Here is a 19,408-nt window from a genome sequence, read left to right as displayed (position 1 = left end):
ATGAAGAGTGTATTTTCTTACAGCTGCTCATTGCGAACGTTGAATATTATTTAGTTAAGTCCGAAACACTGGGGATCGCTATGTCATGGTAATAACATTTTCGAATGAATTAAAATACTCAACATCCAGTCCGCGGTAGCATTTCTCGATTGTCACACAATGCCTGCGCGTCGCCTTGGAAGGTGACGGTGGGTCATTCAAACTTCACAAAGTCCTCCCCTGGAATGCTCCAATCGTAGTTCTGCCGTTTCGACATTGGCCATAACCACCAACGTCAATTTTTACGGAGATACTTTTTGGAGGGTGCGATCGGTGTGCCTTGCTTTGAAACGAGTTGCGTGACATTTAAAGGTTCTCGGATCGAGAAATAATGTCCACGGATCCGACGTGGTCCATTGTTAAGTAGCGCGGTTGACACACACCCACAGAGGTACCAGCATCAGCATTACTACTCAGCACGATTAGCGAAACGCATTGTACTTAAGGAAATATCTCGAGAATTGGGAAGCGAATCTGGAATCGGTCGTCTTATATTGTCAGCGCCAAGCACTCCTCTTACCGTGACTTATTCGGGATTTGATCTAGACATTCAAACCAGCTATGATGTCTAGCGGGAAGTCACGGGTGAAAATGCGCCCCCCGCGCAATGTAAGTTGCCAGCTACTCAGATTGGCCAAACGCAGAATATTCTAACTGTTACTCGTCAGCGCGATTCCGGGGACGTGAACTTTGACGACTCGTGGGCTATTCTGTCGACTGCGATGCAAGAGATGTATCGAAAGAACGCGTCACGACTATCATATGAGGAGCTCTATCGGACAGCATACACACTTGTGCTGAAGAAACACGCGGAAAGACTTTACAGCTCTTTTAAGACGTTCGTAGCGCAACATTTGCGTGAGATTGTGTCTACCGAATTGGCGCCGCTTGCAAGCAATACGACGAACTCGTTGCTGACGAGTACGATTGGAGGTGGCGGCGTCACGTCTACGATTGCTGTACCATTAGCTGCAGCGGATAAGAGGGAGGGCGGGATCCGGTTTTTGAAAGCGGTCAAGGCGCAATGGGATGATCACTGCTTGTGCATGCGCATGATAAGTGACATCCTCATGTATATGGTTGGTGAACTCTGCAACGGTGTGTAGTGTTGATTGAGGACTAATGAGATATTCAGGATCGAGTATATTGCAAAGAACTGCAGCTTCCACTCATTTACGACGCAGGGCTGGCACTTTTCCGAGACCATGTCATCCGAAACAACGAATTTCAGGCCGGCGAACATATATATGCGATTATCCTCGACCAAATCCAGCTGGAGCGGGATGGAGACATTGTTGATACTTCGGCAATCAAGGCAACAGTTCTGATGTTGGAGTCCTTAACTGAAGATAAAATTGATGGTGAAACTGTTTATTCCCGGTCCTTTGAGCCAAAATTCCTGCGGTCATCCGTCGATTTTTATACCACTGAGACCGATAAATTATCTCGTGAATGCGATTCTAGTCAATATCTAATTAAGACCGAGAAGAGGCTTCAGGAGGAGTTTGAGCGCGCAATGTCATACTTATCGGTGACAAGCGAGCCAAAGATCACTAAGATTGTGGAGGAGAATCTTATTACCAAGAATATCGTGCCAGTTATAAAATCTGGCGCGTCTGGACTTACATTTATGATAGCTAATGACAGATTCGATGATTTGAAGCGCCTATATCGATTGTGCAAGCGAGTGGACCCTGAGAAGACCGATTTGCGAAGCGCACTGATTGCCAGAATTATTCAACAGGGCGGAGAAATCAATCAAGACGCACTTGAAGTGCTGAAACATCCAGACAAATCAAAAGGTGTGACAGTCCAGAATGCAGCAACAATCGCAGCATTCAAGTGGGTCGAGGAGGTTCTCGGTTTGAAAGAAAAATACGATTGCATCTTGAACGACACTATGGATGGTGATAACCAGATCCAGACGTCACTGACGAACGCGTTCTCATCGTTCATTAACCAAATTAATCGGTGCAGCGAATTTTTATCCCTGTTTATCGACGATAATCTGAAGAAAGGCTTGAAAGGGGTAGGTGTCCTTGTGTGCGAAAAGGAAGAAGATAGAAGACTAACGAATAACAGAAAACTGAAGATGAAGCAGAAGCAGTTCTGGATCGAGCTATTACGCTATTCCGATACATCACAGACAAGGACATGTTCGAGACGTATTACAAGACCCATCTTGCGAAGCGATTACTTGGTGGCCGCTCAATTTCGGACGATGTCGAACGCATGATGATCACGAAGCTCAAGATGGAAGTTGGATTCTCGTTTACGACCAAGTTGGAAGGAATGTTTAAGGATATGAAGGTTTCGAACGATATCATGCAAGAGTATAAGGCGCACATTCAAAACACGGACCCTGAACGAACGATTGACATGTCAGTGTCCGTACTGACGTCTACAAACTGGCCCGTGTCATTATCAACTATCGAATCCCACACATGCGTTTACCCGCCAGAGATCGAGCGTATCAAGCGATCTTTTGAAAAGTTTTACGTTGACAGACATAGTGGTCGCGTGCTGACATGGAATCCCAATATGGGCAACGCGGATATTCGAGTCGCGTTTCGGAAACGCAAGCACGAGTTGAATGTCTCGACGTACGCGATGGTCATTCTGATGCTTTTCAATGATCTAGCTGACGGCGAATCGCTCACATTTGAGGAGATAAAGGCTGCGACGTCGATTCCGGATAATGAGTTGATCCGAAACTTGCAGTCGTTGGCCGTTGTGCCGAAGACGCGCATCCTGATCAAGCAGCCCATGTCGAAGGATATAAACGTGGCCGATCGGTTCTCTTTCAACGTGGGCTTCGAATCACAGTATATCAGGATCAAGATTCCTACTGTTGCGTACATCAACAAGACCGAGACTGAGAGTGAGCGAAAGGGTACAATGGATAAAGTTGACGAGTTACGCCGATACCAGACAGATGCAGCTATAGTAAGAATTATGAAGTACGTGGAGCATTTCTTTATGAAACCTGAAACCGATTCTAATCTGAATAGGGCGCGCAAGAGTTTGGAGCACAATATTCTGGTCGCGGAAGTAACCGGCCAGTTATCGTCGCACTTTCACCCCGACGCTGCACTTATTAAAAAGCGAATTGATGCCATGCTGGAGAGGGAATATATTGAACGATCTGCCGAAAATAGGCAAATGTATCATTATCTGGTGTGTTAGATTTCACATGTTTTAACGGTTGTCGCTCACTAACATGTTTAGGCATAATCCGTCAACTTGGACGGCAAAGTTACGTTTTGCAGTGCTCTGTTTATGAAGGGTTGTTGTTGTAGTATATATGTGCGTGCCACAATGTGTTAAATCACTGGGACAATGAGTGTACAGTTTTTACATCTGATGACGTATTTGTAAGATTCTGTTTTGTATCCTGCATTTTGTCCATAATGTCAATGGCATAAGAAAAATGTATCAAATATTTCAGAACAGAACGCCAGTATCAAACGAGTCAACAGGTCAAATTCTAAGTAGTCTTTGCTTAAAACTTTTTCTCTGAATGGTGTTAGTGTCCAGTCGTTTTTCTAACGGCATGACACAATAAATCTGAGCTGCCTGTCGCCTATAATCATCAGCAGACGTTCCCTTGAGGAATGCGTCGTATTCCTCGGGGTTGTATCGCAGAATTGATTCCTTAACGATAAGCGACCACAATCGGAGCGACAACATGGACAAGATTGAGCTACATCGTCTGTATTTCGTCTTGTCCATCGGCGAGCTACTCACGCGCGAACGGTCTGACATCGTGAAACTGGTACTGTAACGCCGTTTTCTCAGTTTCCTAATTCTTTGCTGGAGAGAACTTTTTGGACTGTTGACTGGACGAGCATCATGATACCCGGAACAACAACAGCCTGCACGGCCGACAGTCTCGCTAGATCGAGAAGAAGACTGCTCCTCCTCATATTCTGGCCGAGATCGCCGGCAAAGTCTGCGTCGGACTCGATATGAAGAATCTACCGTCGTTGCACAGGTGCTACCAGCAATCACGTCCCGAACGTCCCGGTCTTGCCGTTCCCGATACGGGACTATAATTGTGGTGAGTTTGGCTTTTAATCTCCGCGTGACGGCATGGATATTGTATCCGTATTTGATAACGCGGGAGTAGAAGAAGACGAGCAGACCATCGATTGGGGTGTTGGAATCAAGTTGTAGCTGAGAGTATGGCATATCGTGTTGCTTGAGATCGAGCAGACAATGCCCTCATGACGTTGGGGGCTCGTTAGGTGGATTTGATTTGATCGTTGGGATTGAGATCGCCCGGGCCGTGTATTGACACGGCCAGTACAAAAACCTTGTCCATTACCATCACCCAGTGTAATCAGTCGGTCACTGCCGTTAAGCAAAGGTGAGAAATTAATTTACACATAGTATCAGATTATCACGACGCGGCTTTGTAATCCATACAGCTTACTTGTGTCTCGCCGCGGTAATTTTGTCTCCTGAACTGCGCTAACTGATCGATATCTTAAAATGTAAGCTAAGAATGACGTCGCAACCGGCAGCAAGCAAAGAAGCAAGGTTCATGCAAACGTGGTTGCGAGAGTTGTGCCGCCAAGGCAAAAACAAACGTTGCTCCGTGCGCCGTCGTTGCCTGTGCTGGGCCAAGTATGCAATTTCGATTGGCAGAGATTATTTAAGTTTATCGACAATCGAGAGTGCGATTTAATCGTTGGTAATTAATAATAATAATACATTTGACTAGTTATCACGTAACTTTTATTGCGTAACTCCGCCGGAAAAATATCCATGAGTGCGCCGGTACACGCACCCGACGTATCTTATCTGGAGTACGGTGCCTCACCTGGGAATGTACCGCATTCAATATGTTGTGGCTGATTTATTCCTGCAAAATTGGAGTTTCTAGTGTGCTATCGACTACCTTATTAGGCATTATGATGCGCAATGACATATTTCCCGCCTTCCATCTTTCTATTCCAGGACGGAGATTGCGGAGATGCATTCCTGGAGACACGACGGACCGTTTTATCCGCTGACTGTCGCATACGTTATGCACGATCCGGATATAAAACAATGCGGACGGATTTAATGTGTTGTAGTATCACGAATCAACGTTTACGGATCCAAGATTCAACAATTCGCAGAAATTGAAGAACATTAGAATTATGTACAACACTCGTGGATTTATCGCCGGCTCAGTAAGCACACGAGAACCAGCTAACTTATGACCAAACTAAGCTGAACCTTTGAGCAGATGCTGACGGCTCCATGGGGCCGATACTTCGCGCCGCTACGGCCTTGACTTGCGCCGTTGTAGTCGAGATTAGACAGATGACATTGCAGTCTTTGAATAGTCTACAATTTGCTGACCGATTCACGAGGCAGTTTATTTGTGATTGGACTTGTCAGTTGTCATCTGATGAATCAGGAGTTGCTATTGAAATTCCCTTTGAATTTCTCATTTGGCTGCGGTGAGAATAATCATGTTTGAAATCCCACTGCACGTAGAAACGCAGTGCCACCGGAATTAAATCTGGCAAACGAACATGTCATGTCAATGCCTTTGATCGACTGTGCCTTCGAACCAATGGTGACCGCGATATGTCAGGCAGGAGCTAAGCCATCGGTGTGGTTTCTCCGAATCGTTGGCTACCAGCTGGAGCGCAGACCCAAAGACAGCATGTTTCCAAAGCACAACAAATGCGGTAACTTGAGCATCAGCCGACTGGCAAATAACATAGGCACATGTTCGATATCTGGACGATTCAGTGCTCAGATGCAGTTTCTATGTCAGAAGGTAATGTGACGGCAGCAGCTGCGCCAAACAGTCTATATCGCAGCTCGTCACCTCCATCGGCCCCGCTCGCATTTCCTATCATATCTCACTTTCCCACGCAAATTTCCCAGTTCACGAATGTCTCCGTCTACCATCCACCAGTGCGCATTAAGTATCCAAGTCCAACAGTTCGACTGACCAGATCGAAAGCCTTATATCCACATAAGGTTTCAACGCCCCACCGCTGGCCCGACGGTTGGACGCCATCGAACCCCGCGCCGCGGCTTAGGTGTCTTATACACAGCACCGCTGCGCTATATTCGCGATGAGGTTCTGGCATCCAGCTTGTTGATAACAATTTTCAGAAATATAGTATGGTGCAGTAATTCTTCGTTTGTATGACGGACGATTCTGTGAGTGATGGGATATTGCTTGACGAATAGTAGGGTATAGGTTCTTGGAAAATGTTCCCTGTAATCGCATTCGAAAAGACAGTCTGATATTGAAAGTACTAAGTGTCATATAAATTATAGCATATCAAAACCCTGCGGGTACCGATATGAATAATCATTTGACGCTACAGCAATTCGCTGAACAAAGAGCTCATCCAAGGGCATTAAACATGTGGTATCTAATCGGCAAATTTCTACACGGGACAACTCATATCCTACGACACTAAACAAAGAGGACAAATGTGGCCATGACCATGCGTTAGAGAAATCCACCGCTCGGGCCCGAAGTGTGCGATTTGTATACCATGACTGACAGCCATTGTCTCGTTTGTACGGCGCAGCTTGTAGCAATCTAAAATATCAAATATCAACCTCAAGAAATGCAGTGAGCCCGAGTGTCTCGGTACTGGGGCCAGGACTAACGGCCGTCGCTGGCCGCGGCAATGACCTCGCCTACGGAAATCATATTATGAATCGAGTGTCAATTATATCGTCAAAGTCTGGTACCGCCGATCCGAGTGTTAATCGTCGAGCATTGTGGTGGGGCTTCGATCGAATGAATTCGACAGAAATTGCACCAATGACTGAAATTACCGCAAGTTTTAAACCGCACGTTGCAAAAGACTGCATGTCGCATTATCAAAATCGTTGGATAGGAAAAGTTAATGCTTGCGAGCGTGCCGCATATGTGCCTGATTGCAGATCAAGAACTGACAAAACGTGAGAGATTTGCGTATTTGGAGGGGTACGGTGATGATAAAGGTGAGGGGTTTGTAGTCAACTTCCTAATTGGGACAGTCCACGCGGTTTGGCCTGCATCGGAGGTTTAGGGTTTACATTCCAAAACGCATCACGTGCCGTATGTGGGACGGCAGAGCCGATAGCCCTTGTGAGCCCTAATATAGCAACGTCGGACTAACCGAAGTGAGTCATGTCTTTACATCGCAAAGGTACGAACCCATCCCCACTTTGGTTTTTGATACCCACTAGCGCAACAATATATGCAATGTATATGAAAGGGCCCATGCTGGAGGCGGCTGATGCAGCGGATATAACTAAAACCACGCCATTTTTCTATCGGATCGCCCGAACATAACTATTACCGCAACAATAATTGAAAGACAAATATCACTGTACAGATAGAGATGGACTTTAGCTCGTAGTCCGAGTCCGAGGTCTGAGTTCGGTCCAAGCGAGTGTTCCCACATCTAATACCGAATACGAAGTGCTACCAGCAGTCACTATTACTCAATTGAGCGACTGTGGCAGCTACTTAAGTAGATAGTTTTCGCTCTGTCCTCCCGTTTCTGTCGTTGCTGGGAGGCGTTAGAGTCAGCAGTGTGGGTATCGTATTAAGTAACGTTGGGTGATGCCGGTTACAAGCAAGTGGGCCCGGAGATAGGACGAGTCATCACTCACCAGCAGCTGTCATTTGCGTGCCGCAATAGTTACTGTACTGAGTGTACTGTACTGTACTGTACTGAACTGTACCTTCTGTACTGTTCTCCGCCCCGTCTTCAGCCTTTGCACCATGCATCTTCCCGCCCATGCATGTGGACTAACTTAACGGCGGCTTTGAGAATAGCAAGAAAAGTGGGTCCTAACGAAATAATACACTCTGTCAATTGAAGTCGTGCAGGCGAATCGACAGACAGACACTTCGATGGATTGTCAGTAGCATCTTACTGTGATAATAACATAGAGGATATATATAAACCCCAGTTGTTTGGCTATAAAAGTGGCGGTCGCAGGGTGTGCTTAGTGGCTGACCCCCCTGCATTGGAGTCGTCGTTGTCGTCTTCTTATGTTAGCGAACTATTTTTTGTTGTCGCTGTCACAGACTTTTGGGTCGTTACCTGGGTAACCAGTCCAGTCCGGCGGCGCTTGATAATTTAATGTCCTGCGGCACACTGCCTCTTTCGGTACAACCGTCCCTAACAGCTTACCCTCGATAAAGTTGCGTCCGTGTGCAACGTGCCCAACTCTCTTTTGGGTCTTTGCGCTGACGTGCTTTCTCCTCTCCTGGCCTGATGAGAAAACCGATCAGATGAACGAGATCGATCTTACTTCCCCCAATCCACCTTCCCGTCTTATTCATGGCAATGGCCAAGTCGTGGTCACTGTCGTCATTCTAGTATGTACCATCTTATTTGGCCCAAGCCCAACTTCTTCCGAACAACGTGCTTGTAATACGAACGGATCATCCGATCTTATGTCCCAGCTCTTTCGAACAACTCACCGCAACGCCGCACGTGCGATATAAAAAGCCCCACAATGAAGAAAAAGCAAACAATCCCGTGTGTGCTTTATAATATACTTTTATACTATCTATTTAGAATCCACAAGTCCTGGCAGCTCAAGGTCATTTCGGGACTGACGAACTCAACACCAATGGTTGTTATTACAGTCTAAAACACGAACTGTTCTGCACAGTCAGGCCTGATGCTTCCTTCGCTGTGTTCATAGCCTTTAGACATGATCTCTTGTTTGTGTTCTAAACCCTGTTAATAAAAATAGGAGATGTCAATTGCGGCGAAATTGCAATGTAAATGCATTCAAAATATTGAATGCGCAATTTGGCGCTAATTACATATTTTACTTACCACCTGGAGATGGCGTAGAGCAATAACTTGCTATAACAGGAAACTGGTTTGTTCTTGCCATTATTCTTTTTCTGGAATTCGCCTGTCAATCCTCAACATTCCCGTCGAGCGAACTTTTAATCTCCGATACGCGACAAGAAGCATGGGTGTTGTACCCCCCCTTTTAAAATTATCTAGTTTAGGAAGTCTGATACGCAATGGCGTCTTCAACAGTTATTAAGAGACTACTAATATGGAATTTGTTCCGAGAGAAGCAAATAATGTGTGCTGGATGTGCAGGAAAGGTACATCCGAAGGCACGGATATATCGGCAGTTCTTAGAATCCCGGCCAAAAAAAAAATATAACAATCATTTCAGCAAGCAACGGTTTGTTGAGCCTTACTCAATTCCCAGTTTTATGGATTTAGGGTCTGCAAAACTACGTATAACGTACTTCACAAGCGAACGATCACAATTGATCACACTCCCGCTATCCGCCTACTTGTAACACTAATTTACTACACAATAAAACATGTCTTTACCTTCATACGAAGCAAGATTAAAACTTGCCCTTGAACTCTGAGAAACGACTAAAATCAAAGTATTAGAGCTGCAGCGAAGGTCTACATCTTCTCGTCTACGACCCTCCATCACCGACGCGACGCAATTCACAGAAATTGACAAACTAGAAAAGGAGGCTCTTGTTCAGCATATACTCGAACTACTGGCGCGATCATTCCCGCCTAGGCTGTGTATGGATAACCGACTGCTCTTGCTAGCGCGGGTAAGCACTGGGCCTCCAACCGGCGCAGTCCAGAGCTCCGTCTCTACCACTATGGTTGTTACTACCTCGGAAGTCCTGGCAACCGGGAATGGGCTACGGTGATCCAAGGCGTGAATTCTCAAGGCCGGGCAGTCCCGCCATTCATCATCCTCGCTGGCCAGTACCACTTGGCCAACTGGTATCAAGAATCCAACCTTCCGTACGACTGATCGCCACGACTGATAACGGCTGGACAACAAATGAGAAAATGGCCTAGAATGGATCAAGCATTTCGATAAACATGCGGGGAACGTACGAAGGGCTCCCATCGAATCTGTTACCGTTGGACGGCTACGAGAGTCACCACTCGACCGAGTTTGAGTTATATTGCCAAGAACACAACATTGTGACGCTTTGTATGCCTGCACACTCCTACCTTCAACCACTCGACGTTGGGTGCTTCAGCCCGCTGAAGAAGGCGTACGGTTCGCCAGAGATGTCCCACGTTAATCACCACGTTAATCACGTGACCAAGGTTTTTCGACTTCCTTTGTGCTTTCCGTACGGCCTTTGCTTCTATGACCGAGTCAAATATACAGGGAGGGTTCTCGGGGTCGGGCTTCGTGCCGTTGAGATCCAGAGAGTGAGCTTTGCTGACTAGATATAAGGCTTCGTACGCCATCACCCGCGACTGGCACTGCACAAGTCAGGGTCTCTAAGACGCTCTAAGACGCCACAGAACCCCATAGAAGCAACGGCACAGTCTGAACTGATTAATACTCGCATTGTCAACCATCAAAATAGCTCCCCAACCTCAATGCTGGAAGCGGTGGACCAATTTGCAAAGGGGGCCAAGGCAATTATGCATCAAATGGCCCTCTTAGTGGCCGAGGTCTCATCGATACGGAGGCCCTCAGCAAACTCCGGAGAGCTAAAAAGACACGCGTACGGGTTGGAGGATGCTTACCGTACAAGCAGAAGGCAGTGGATGAGCAAGTACTGCAGGAAACACGACAGAATGGGGTTCCTTCGGGCGGCACTGTGGCAAGTGCGGGGAAGTCCGGCCATAATGCACGAACATGTCAAGGGGTTGTAGAAATCTCCGAAAAAAGAATTCCCAAGAGTTTTAATTGGTGTGGTTGTGTTGTGATTAAGGTGAATTGTTCTACGGTGGTGGTTGTGTGATCCGTTCGCTTGTGAAGTACGTTAATTCATAATTTAATCATTCTTCTCTACCATGTCAAACCAACTCAGAATGATTCGTCCTTGTGCATCCATATCGACGTCATGTATCAGAAATCTTCTGATACAACCATCGACTTGACTCCATCAGCACGACAGTGTCTATCGAGATAGTCTGATGCTCCACCAGAGTATTTTGGAAAGAGTAATGATATGTAGTCAAACCTGTTTCTTTGACCAGGATCCATCTGAGTGAGACACGGTAAAGTGTTGGCGTGCCAGATATTCCACACAAAAGTGGATGGAATCGACAATGCTAGTAGTTGGCAATTGTCGAAGCTGATACTTGCGGACATGAAACTTTCGGCTCACAGTAGGAGACGTCATTCGCTGACACTTGAAAGCCTTGAGCGAAGAGACGTTTTGTTCAACACGGCCGCATCTATCACGATGCTCCCAGAAGTTGATGTGCGTCATGTGTTAATAATGTGATCTTCCAATAAAGTTCCGTCTTTCTTTTGCCAGACATACAGCTGTCTGAGCTGTTGGACGCCGCCCAGATAAGAGCGAACTGCTCCATGCGGCCTAATAATGCAGACAATACATGTTATTCTTTTAGCACCTTTAATCTGACAAGTCCACGACAGGCTCTCCATAGGTATCAGCAAGCTAAAGTGCCCGGAGATGAAGCAGCATTTTTTTTTCAAGTCATGCAATTTCCTCCGCCGCCCTTAAGCTTGGCAAATCTTCATAGTAATAACGCCCATAGCCGTTGATGTGAGTCTGCTTGTGCAAGAGATAGTGACAAAGACGAATGATGCCTAGTCGGTCTTGAAATGTTCGCAATTAAGCGCAAAACTGGTCAAGCGTTCTTCGCGATGAGCCGATTAAATTCTCATTAGCCAGTAACCGGTCGAAATGTCTTGCCGTTTTCTCCAGTGTGCACTGCCGGACAGTGATGATGGTCGAATAGTCCTGTCGCTAGTTATCGTCCAAAGATGGCCGCCATGGGTTTAAGTAGCCGTCCTCCGTGACAGCGCCATTGATGAGGGTCCCAGCATCCTGGAGGGGCCCAAGGCCTCCGAGACGCAATTTTGAGAAATCAGTCACTCCACGTCCCGTAACCCTGCATACTGATCGGATGTGTGGATCACAGATATCTTGATCAAGAGTCAGAATGATTCAATATGAGACGTATAGTCGCATAGCGGTTATTCATCAAATGATGATTGAATGTAAAAGTTGTCGATGCTTACCTTAAAGACACGAAGGAGTTGCGGATGAAAAATGCTGGAAGTGATGGTGGAGCACTCACCTGTATGCCAAACCCCAAACGCCACAACAGCTGTCATGCATAAGCGATTACAGAGCCTATATATATTGGCTATTGACTCTTGGCATTCTAATTGATGTCTGCCTCTGCAGAAGGTCGTAGTTTTCGTTTTGAAGAATCTTGCTGTGTTTATTGCTCTTGATTTAGTCTCTTTTGGGATCTGATGCAAAGTCAGCGAAATCAGATGGCACGCGAGAAACCCAAGCAGATACACGGTCACGTCATTTGATTGGTTTCTGGAATGCTTTCTCTACATCCGTAGCCACTGGCAAGACTCGAGCTCGGATAGGTCTTGGCATATACCAGATATGTTAGGATCCCAATTTGCGAAAACAAGCAAGTTGACGGTCGATTTCGCATGCGTTTATCAAGAAAAATCGCCTACTTTGCTACGTATTCATAATTAAAACAACCAAAATCGCCGAAGCAATATCGCAATTAGTCCCGTGAATATATTTAGTTAAGACTGTACGTTGCCGAATGGTAGCTGTCCTTCCATCGCCTCGAATCGGAAGTGCCGAATTGCTAGCGAGAAAAAGCCGAGCACGCAGCTCGTGTTCGCTTTAAGACGCACGTGATAACCTACGATTGCTCTACGACGACGACAGTACCCAAATTTAACGCCGTCCATATTAGAGTTTCTCCGCATATAAACTTGCACTAGCTTACCAAACTTTCCACTGTCGCATGCTAATAAACTTTCTACCAACGCAAATTCTCCGACATCCGAGGCTCGCGAAATAACTTCCCGAACGACTCTGCAGACTTTGGTGGCGCAAGCTATTGGCTGTCACGACAACGTGCATTGGCCCCACTATCAGTAATAATATAGATCATAGCTGACTGAATTCTTAATTTCTTTCTGCAATTTGAACCAATGATATATAAAATAAGTGAAATTATGGATAACAAAGAATATGAGTTTGAATTGGTAGTAATTTTGATGCGTTGTGAATTTTTGCTGGGAAGGTTTAATTTAATGAGTGACGCATCCCTTGCATTTTTCCTCATTTCAATATAAAATATTCTTGTTCCTAAATATGTGCTAAGAAAATCGATTATCTTTTTGTTCGTCGTTCGTGCTGTGCGAGTATGTAGGATGTACCACGAGGTGTTGTATGCGATATTAATTTAGATAATTTTCCATTAAAATAGAAAATGCACAGTATTCAAAGTCTAAAGCCATTCAAAACAAATTTGAGAGACATGCAGGGTGCTGCCGTAAACAACTTTTACCGCCGCAAGTAAATAAGCTTTTCGCGACTTGTCACCTCCCGATCTTATCTTTTAACAATCGGGGCCAACTCAGCTGTGGCCAAGCGCACTCCTTCTGGCTAGAGTATCAATGATGAGATGGTAAGCTTGAGCAAGGACGGAAAGTTTATATAGTATTGCCAAATGGTTGCATCGAAGCTAATTTGTTTCGGAAACTGCACTATTCGAACACTTGATTATGGTCCACTTTCACCATGCCCCATCAACAGCAAGATCCAGCTCGTGCTAGCCCGTACGCATTATCACGCTAAATCAACATTGCGAAAGCACAAAGTGGATGAATTCCACACTTCCTCAGCGGAGGCCATAGCACCGGTTGGCGTTAGTGCAGGTGGGCCCGAGTGCAGAGTGGTCTGAGCGGGTTCCGACTCCCGAGTAGTGAGACTGTCGTGGCCCTTGTCGGTCTAACAATGGTCTCCAGAATTGTTTCGATTGTGAGTGGGAGTGAAACCGGTACTGGAGCAGGAGTCGAAGCAATCAGATGAGATTGCAGTGCTGGAGCAGGAGTCGAAGCAATTAGACGAGATTCCACTCGCAATATTACATTTTTGTGGATGACTGCATTTACACTTGTACACCGCCCTCTCGTGTAAAGTTATGTCAAATTGTTTCTCTATCACAGATATGGAAGTGCGGAGAAGGATATATCAGACCACGTCACAACATTGACGACTGCCGTCGGCGCTACTGAAAGAATTGACAAATAAGTCTAGCCTCCAAGCTATATAAAGGAAGCAGTGACGCTAATCGCAAACAGGAAGCACGAAACCCCAAGTGGCTGCAGGTAGTATAAGAAGCGAGCCGGCGCCTCCTATCTCTGCTGCTTAGGGTCCCCGTGCTGTTCCGGGCAGCCACTATCGTATCTGATATAAGCGATACGCATACAGTACTTTTTTTGCTCAAGTCCGCGAACGGGATTAGTGGTGCGTGCGTCAAGCTGCAGACGCCACCAGATCATGCATTTCAATGCATCGAATCGAACGATTTTATGGTGTTATCATACTCATATTGTTAGCTATTAACTGGAGTATATCAACTTCGTAGCGGCATGCTGATTAAATTTAGTATGGAATTATTTAAATACGGAATTGAAGAGTTGGACCTTTGCATCCGCTGTAGATATGCGTATCAGCCGGGAGGTTAGCTAACTTTAGACTGTGGGACTAGCCCGGTCATAATCGGCGCAACGCCATGGTGTCGCCGCAAGATGCCAGCTGTCAATACTTCGCCATCAGCCAACTGTACCATTATTAAATATAGCAACATTATCGAATATATTACATTTAACTTTCCACAATTGGACAGGGCGAAAAAAAAAAGGCAATTAGGATGCTTAATGACATGATTAATTCGTAAAGGAATGCAACCTACCCAAATGATATGTGATAACGCGGGAAAGGTACATTTTGCGGAGTAGCCAACGTCTTGAGATAAGCGATATCTAGTGAGAAGAGATTCTGGACCGATGAACGACAGATATGGTTGGGGACGGTAAGTGGCTTAAAACCGCCGAACCAGCAGATAGATACTCTAGACGGATGAATTAATCCTATGGTTTAGACTGATGGGAGCAATGGCGCGACCCTGAAAGGGCAGGCGGGTGCGACCTACCAAAAGCGGACAATTGGTGGTGGGCGCGGGCGGGCGTCGGTCGGCTGTCGGCTGTCGGGTCACCCGATGGTTGTAAGTGAGTAGAGTGGGTGAGTGTTCAGGTGACAGGTAACGTGGGCGTAACCACAAGTTAAGTTATGGGTACCAAGTGCGGCGTTAGCGGGAAGGCTGATGGCTCAGCACAAACAAAAGAATAGAGTGCGCGCCCAGACCGCAAGCGTGGTACAAAGCCAGGTACGCGGTGTGTCTGTGTCACGCTGAAGGACTCTGTGCGTGCGCTGCCGACGGGCGGTCGGTGCGTGTTCCTCAATCGGGCAACGCGCGCCTCTCCGCCTGGAATACTATTCGACCCGCCGCTTTTATATCTCCACGTTAACTCCCCCCCCCCCCCCCCCTTTTTTAAATTCATCCTACTCACGCTCCAAATATCGACTGTTTCCTTAACTAAAATATCTGCTACGCCCTAGAGCACGACATTCTTTCTACAATAGACCACTCTCGTAACACCGCCAAAATTCCGTCCTCAACGATCCCCCCCAGCTCGTCCGCCATGGATCTTATGAGCATTCTCAATACTGGCAAGCAGCAGCAGCAGCAGCATCAGCATCAGCATCAGCAGAAATTTCTGGACCAACACACCAATCACCTTAAGGACGTCACACCACCTACATCTTCCTGGGCACTCATGTCGCCTTCCCGCTCGATCCGCAACCAGTCTCAATCTCCGACTCCGTCTCTTGTAAAGTCCGAGACAGACCGCACTTCTGTCGCGTCGCTCGTCTCGACCGTTAACTCGCCTTCACTAATCGGCTTGCCGTCTCCCCGGTCCCCTGCTGTGTATCCGTCAGTCGGACCAAGTAGGTACGTGCCTCCGATTCAGCAGGTGCACCAAAACGTCGCTGCGCAGACTCAGCAGTCTGCTCAGCATGGTTATGCTCAGGCTGCATATGGCAATCCTCAGTACGGCTCATACTTAGACTCCTCTGCGCCTATTACTTCTCACTATGCGAACGAGTACTTTTCGTCCTACCAGACTCATGACCAGTCGTCTTCCTCGAACGCGTATCTCCATGCCTACGCCGCTGCTGCCGCAGGAACGAACCACCAGAGCCAGACAATGCACAACCTGCAGCCGGCCCTGCCGCAGCCGATTCAGCCCCATTCACAACCTCAGCCGCAGCACGTTCCTAGTCCTCAGAACATGCCTACACCTGCGATGTCTGTCGCTTCGCCAGGCATGCTTCCACAGCAGTCATACGGCATGAAGCAGTTCTTGTGTGGCACTTGCTCGAAGCGGTTCGCACGCCGATCCGACCTCGCACGACATGAACGCATTCACACTGGTGTCAAGCCTCATGTGTGCGAAGTTTGCAGCAAGCCATTCATCCAGCGATCGGCACTCACTGTCCACCTCCGGGTGCACACGGGCGAGAAGCCCCATAAGTGCGACACATGCAATAAAGCGTTCTCAGACTCCTCCTCCCTCGCGCGACATAGACGGGTGCATACCGGTAAGCGGCCATATATGTGCAAACAACCTGGCTGCGCAAAGACATTCACTCGCCGAACTACGCTCACGCGACATCTGAACACGCATGCGTGCGCGTCTATGCCGATGCATGCTGCTCCCAATCAGACCTCGCAACAGACATACTATGAGGAGGGAGATGCATATCACCGACATGCGTATGGTATGGGCAATGTGGCGCCGTTCCATCTCGCGGCTTGATCTCTTTCGCAACCAATAGTAATTAGATGTACATAGTTCGGGATTGTGTTTAATACTGGGTTTACGGTACTGGGTTATAAAAAGTGTTTATATACTACTAAATTATATTATACGATATGATAGTTATTGGTTAAGGGTTTTGTTTTTAATATCGGGATTGGTTTTTGTATTTGTAATTGTATGGAAGTTTGAGTGAACAAATGTTATTTTAATGATATCTTTCTTATATATATATATATAATTAGTGGTCGTTGCTTTGTTGGATGTTATCTATCGGTTAATATTAGTAGATTGTTAATGCCAGTCATTTTAATTATTGGAGATCTAGAGAATGAAATTGCAAAAAAAACATTGATTACTGTGCATGTGGGTTTCAATCGGTGCCGCGGTTTTGTTGAGCATCTGTTGGTCAAATACCATTTTACTATTTACTAATATCGCTTGCCGCAGTGCAATTTGACTACAAGCTTTTGACCTAGAAAGAAAGTCATGCAGGTAACTTCAACTGGATTGACGATACAGATTGCATCTTAATTTTAAAAAGGAAAAAAAAAAATTTAATCAACGCAAAGAATTTGGGGGAAATTAGTAACGGGTCTTCTCGCAGTTTCGCGTCGGTCGACAAAAGGGGGGGGGGGGGCAATTCGATCGTGGCGATTAACCTGTGCGATTTTTTGGGGGGGAACGGGTTCGGCGATGTCCGAGCCAGTTGATGTACATTTAACTGTATGTACCTATATTAGTATTTTTCGTATTTTACCGCCTTGCCATTCATATTACAATTAACAAGGCTGACAATTTGCAGGCTTGAGCAAGATGCCTACTCAACACCATTGGCTCTTCAATCTTTATGCCACTGCGATATTCGATGGGTTTTTTTTTATGCATTTTGGTTCGAGACGTGGGACTGTGATGGGGCAAAAGTCACGCGGGAGAAGTTAAAGTTGCTGAGTGGGAGTTGCGACACGTTTAACGAGTGGATCACACTACAACATTTAACCGCCGCCAGTGACTCGTGACTAAATCTTAAATTCCTTCGCATATACTTCGGAGTAACAAAATAGAATTTATTATTACAATTATTTTTTTTTTCTTTTCGTCTACCGAGGTCTGTTTTTTATTTTTTTTTATTATTATTTTCGGCATCTCGTTTTGCGTAAAGTAGTTCCGATTTAAGCCGCAATCGGATAAAAATCAGATAAAAATGAACGCGCCTCCTCCTGAACGCCACCGCAATGGCCCCCTAGTCAGCTCAGACCCGCCACTTGAGCCATATTTCGGTATGCTATTGTAATTACTTTCGTTTGCTTTTTACGGCGAAGTGAGATTTTTTATTATGATGCGTGTGATGACTGATGACTGACGGCTGACGGCATACAAAAGGTTCTGGTAAATAGTGAAATTACAATGCGCTGAAGATTATCGATATGTTGAACTTTGTTACCATTAGTACTAGTATATCATCATCAAGCGTTGTTGTCATTATTTCATGGACCACGTTACTTAATGTCCGCGAACACGTGCTGGCAATGTCGCCCGTTTGGGCCCCACTCAGATGTGAATTCCGATCCGTTACTTTTTCTCGTGCTATAAAGTTACGAGTTCATCAGCAGGACACCGTGCTGGTGATAACAACATGAACAGTTAAGGCACAAGCTTTGGTAATTTTGTCGTCTGAGCTTTTCTGATGTTAAAACTTGCAACAATTACATGGATACTCGGCCTATGAACACTCTATATACCTGAACATCGTACACCAGCAGACTTATACAATCAATAACACCATACCCAATGCAAATCCCCGCTCCATACCCAATCCCTAAATTGCTGTAACAGAGTGAGGAGGCACATCGGCTGGCCGCTCTTTAAACATTTCGTCCAAGCTGCCGCCCACGTACATATGCAGCATCGATTCTGTTACCGGGACAACTTTGCATTTAACGGTTTGTTTACCTGTCCGTTCGTATGCTTGAAATCTATGGCATCCTCCAAACCTGCTCGCATTTTAGCCCCTTGCCTCATTACAAAATGAAAGGACAACATACCCAAAATACCAATCCTTCCCATTCTTGCGCACACGAAGGACATCGATGGGAGGTAGCCCATCATCTATTGCTTCCGGATCCGTACGCGACAGAGTCTCGATCATGCGCGTAATCTTGTCTTCGTCAAGCACAGGAACAATGGGCCGGCGGATCGAGGAGAGGGGAAGGAATGATATCCTGTTCATGTTGCTCGTTTGGATTGACATTGTTGCAGTTGTGCTATTGTGTGGAATGCCGATGTCGTTGCTTGTCGAATGTAAGTCGCTTAAGTATCGTTTTGGAGATCACTTCCGTGCTTGACAGTCTCGCCTCTCTCAATATGAGCTTAACAAAACATGTCCCCACAATCAAAAGCCCAGATCAATTCCGCTTTCTATTCGACATCAATTCCTTGGCTGGCTTACCACGCGTCTTACCAATTTTCACCAGACAAGTGGTCTAGCCCCTATGCCGCCAGTTTGTTCATGTGGCATTTACGGTTGTAAATGCGGACACAGGACATTCCGCACTTATGTCCCAATTACGTCATATGCAACTAATTCCAGAAGCTACCGAACCTTGGACTATACATAACTATTAACATTATTTACAATTAATATCATGCGGCAGTAATATAATCGCCTCGTCCTTCAAATCGT

At 46.1% G+C, this 19,408-nt stretch overlaps 4 protein-coding genes across 4 annotated transcripts; 2 read left to right on the top strand and 2 right to left on the bottom strand.

Annotated features, from left to right (window-relative positions):
- The first annotated feature begins 240 nt into the window (after positions 1–240).
- V1513DRAFT_444190 (Cullin) lies at positions 241–3,641 on the top strand. Its single transcript, XM_066897921.1, has 6 exons — positions 241–648; positions 708–1,118; positions 1,175–2,068; positions 2,122–2,999; positions 3,051–3,216; positions 3,268–3,641. The coding sequence occupies exons 1-6, from the start codon at positions 601–603 to the stop codon at positions 3,271–3,273; spliced, it is 2,403 nt and encodes an 800-aa protein (XP_066753729.1). The 5' UTR covers positions 241–600; the 3' UTR covers positions 3,274–3,641.
- V1513DRAFT_444188 (uncharacterized protein) lies at positions 3,414–4,527 on the bottom strand. Its single transcript, XM_066897920.1, has one exon. It carries the CDS (start codon positions 4,228–4,230, stop codon positions 3,520–3,522), a length of 711 nt encoding a protein of 236 aa, XP_066753728.1. The 5' UTR covers positions 4,231–4,527; the 3' UTR covers positions 3,414–3,519.
- Positions 4,528–16,233: 11,706 nt separating this feature from the next.
- Positions 16,234–16,725, top strand: V1513DRAFT_378850 (uncharacterized protein; the record flags this gene model as incomplete). Its single annotated transcript, XM_066894997.1, has 1 exon — positions 16,234–16,725. The coding sequence occupies one exon, from the start codon at positions 16,234–16,236 to the stop codon at positions 16,723–16,725; it is 492 nt and encodes a 163-aa protein (XP_066753727.1).
- Positions 16,726–18,111: 1,386 nt separating this feature from the next.
- Positions 18,112–19,234, bottom strand: V1513DRAFT_444171 (ParB/Sulfiredoxin). Its single transcript, XM_066897919.1, has 2 exons — positions 18,771–19,234; positions 18,112–18,719 (listed from the first exon to the last, which is right to left on the bottom strand). Exons 1-2 carry the CDS (start codon positions 18,974–18,976, stop codon positions 18,545–18,547), a joined length of 381 nt encoding a protein of 126 aa, XP_066753726.1. The 5' UTR covers positions 18,977–19,234; the 3' UTR covers positions 18,112–18,544.
- Between the last annotated feature and the right edge of the window lie 174 nt (positions 19,235–19,408).

The sequence above is a fragment of the Lipomyces chichibuensis genome (genome assembly GCF_038497645.1).
Source record: "Lipomyces chichibuensis strain CBS 12929 unplaced genomic scaffold V1513scaffold_14, whole genome shotgun sequence".
Taxonomy (NCBI): domain Eukaryota; kingdom Fungi; phylum Ascomycota; class Lipomycetes; order Lipomycetales; family Lipomycetaceae; genus Lipomyces; species Lipomyces chichibuensis.
The sequence above is the reverse complement of the archived record's forward strand: the minus strand, read 5'-3'. Positions and strand labels throughout refer to the sequence as shown.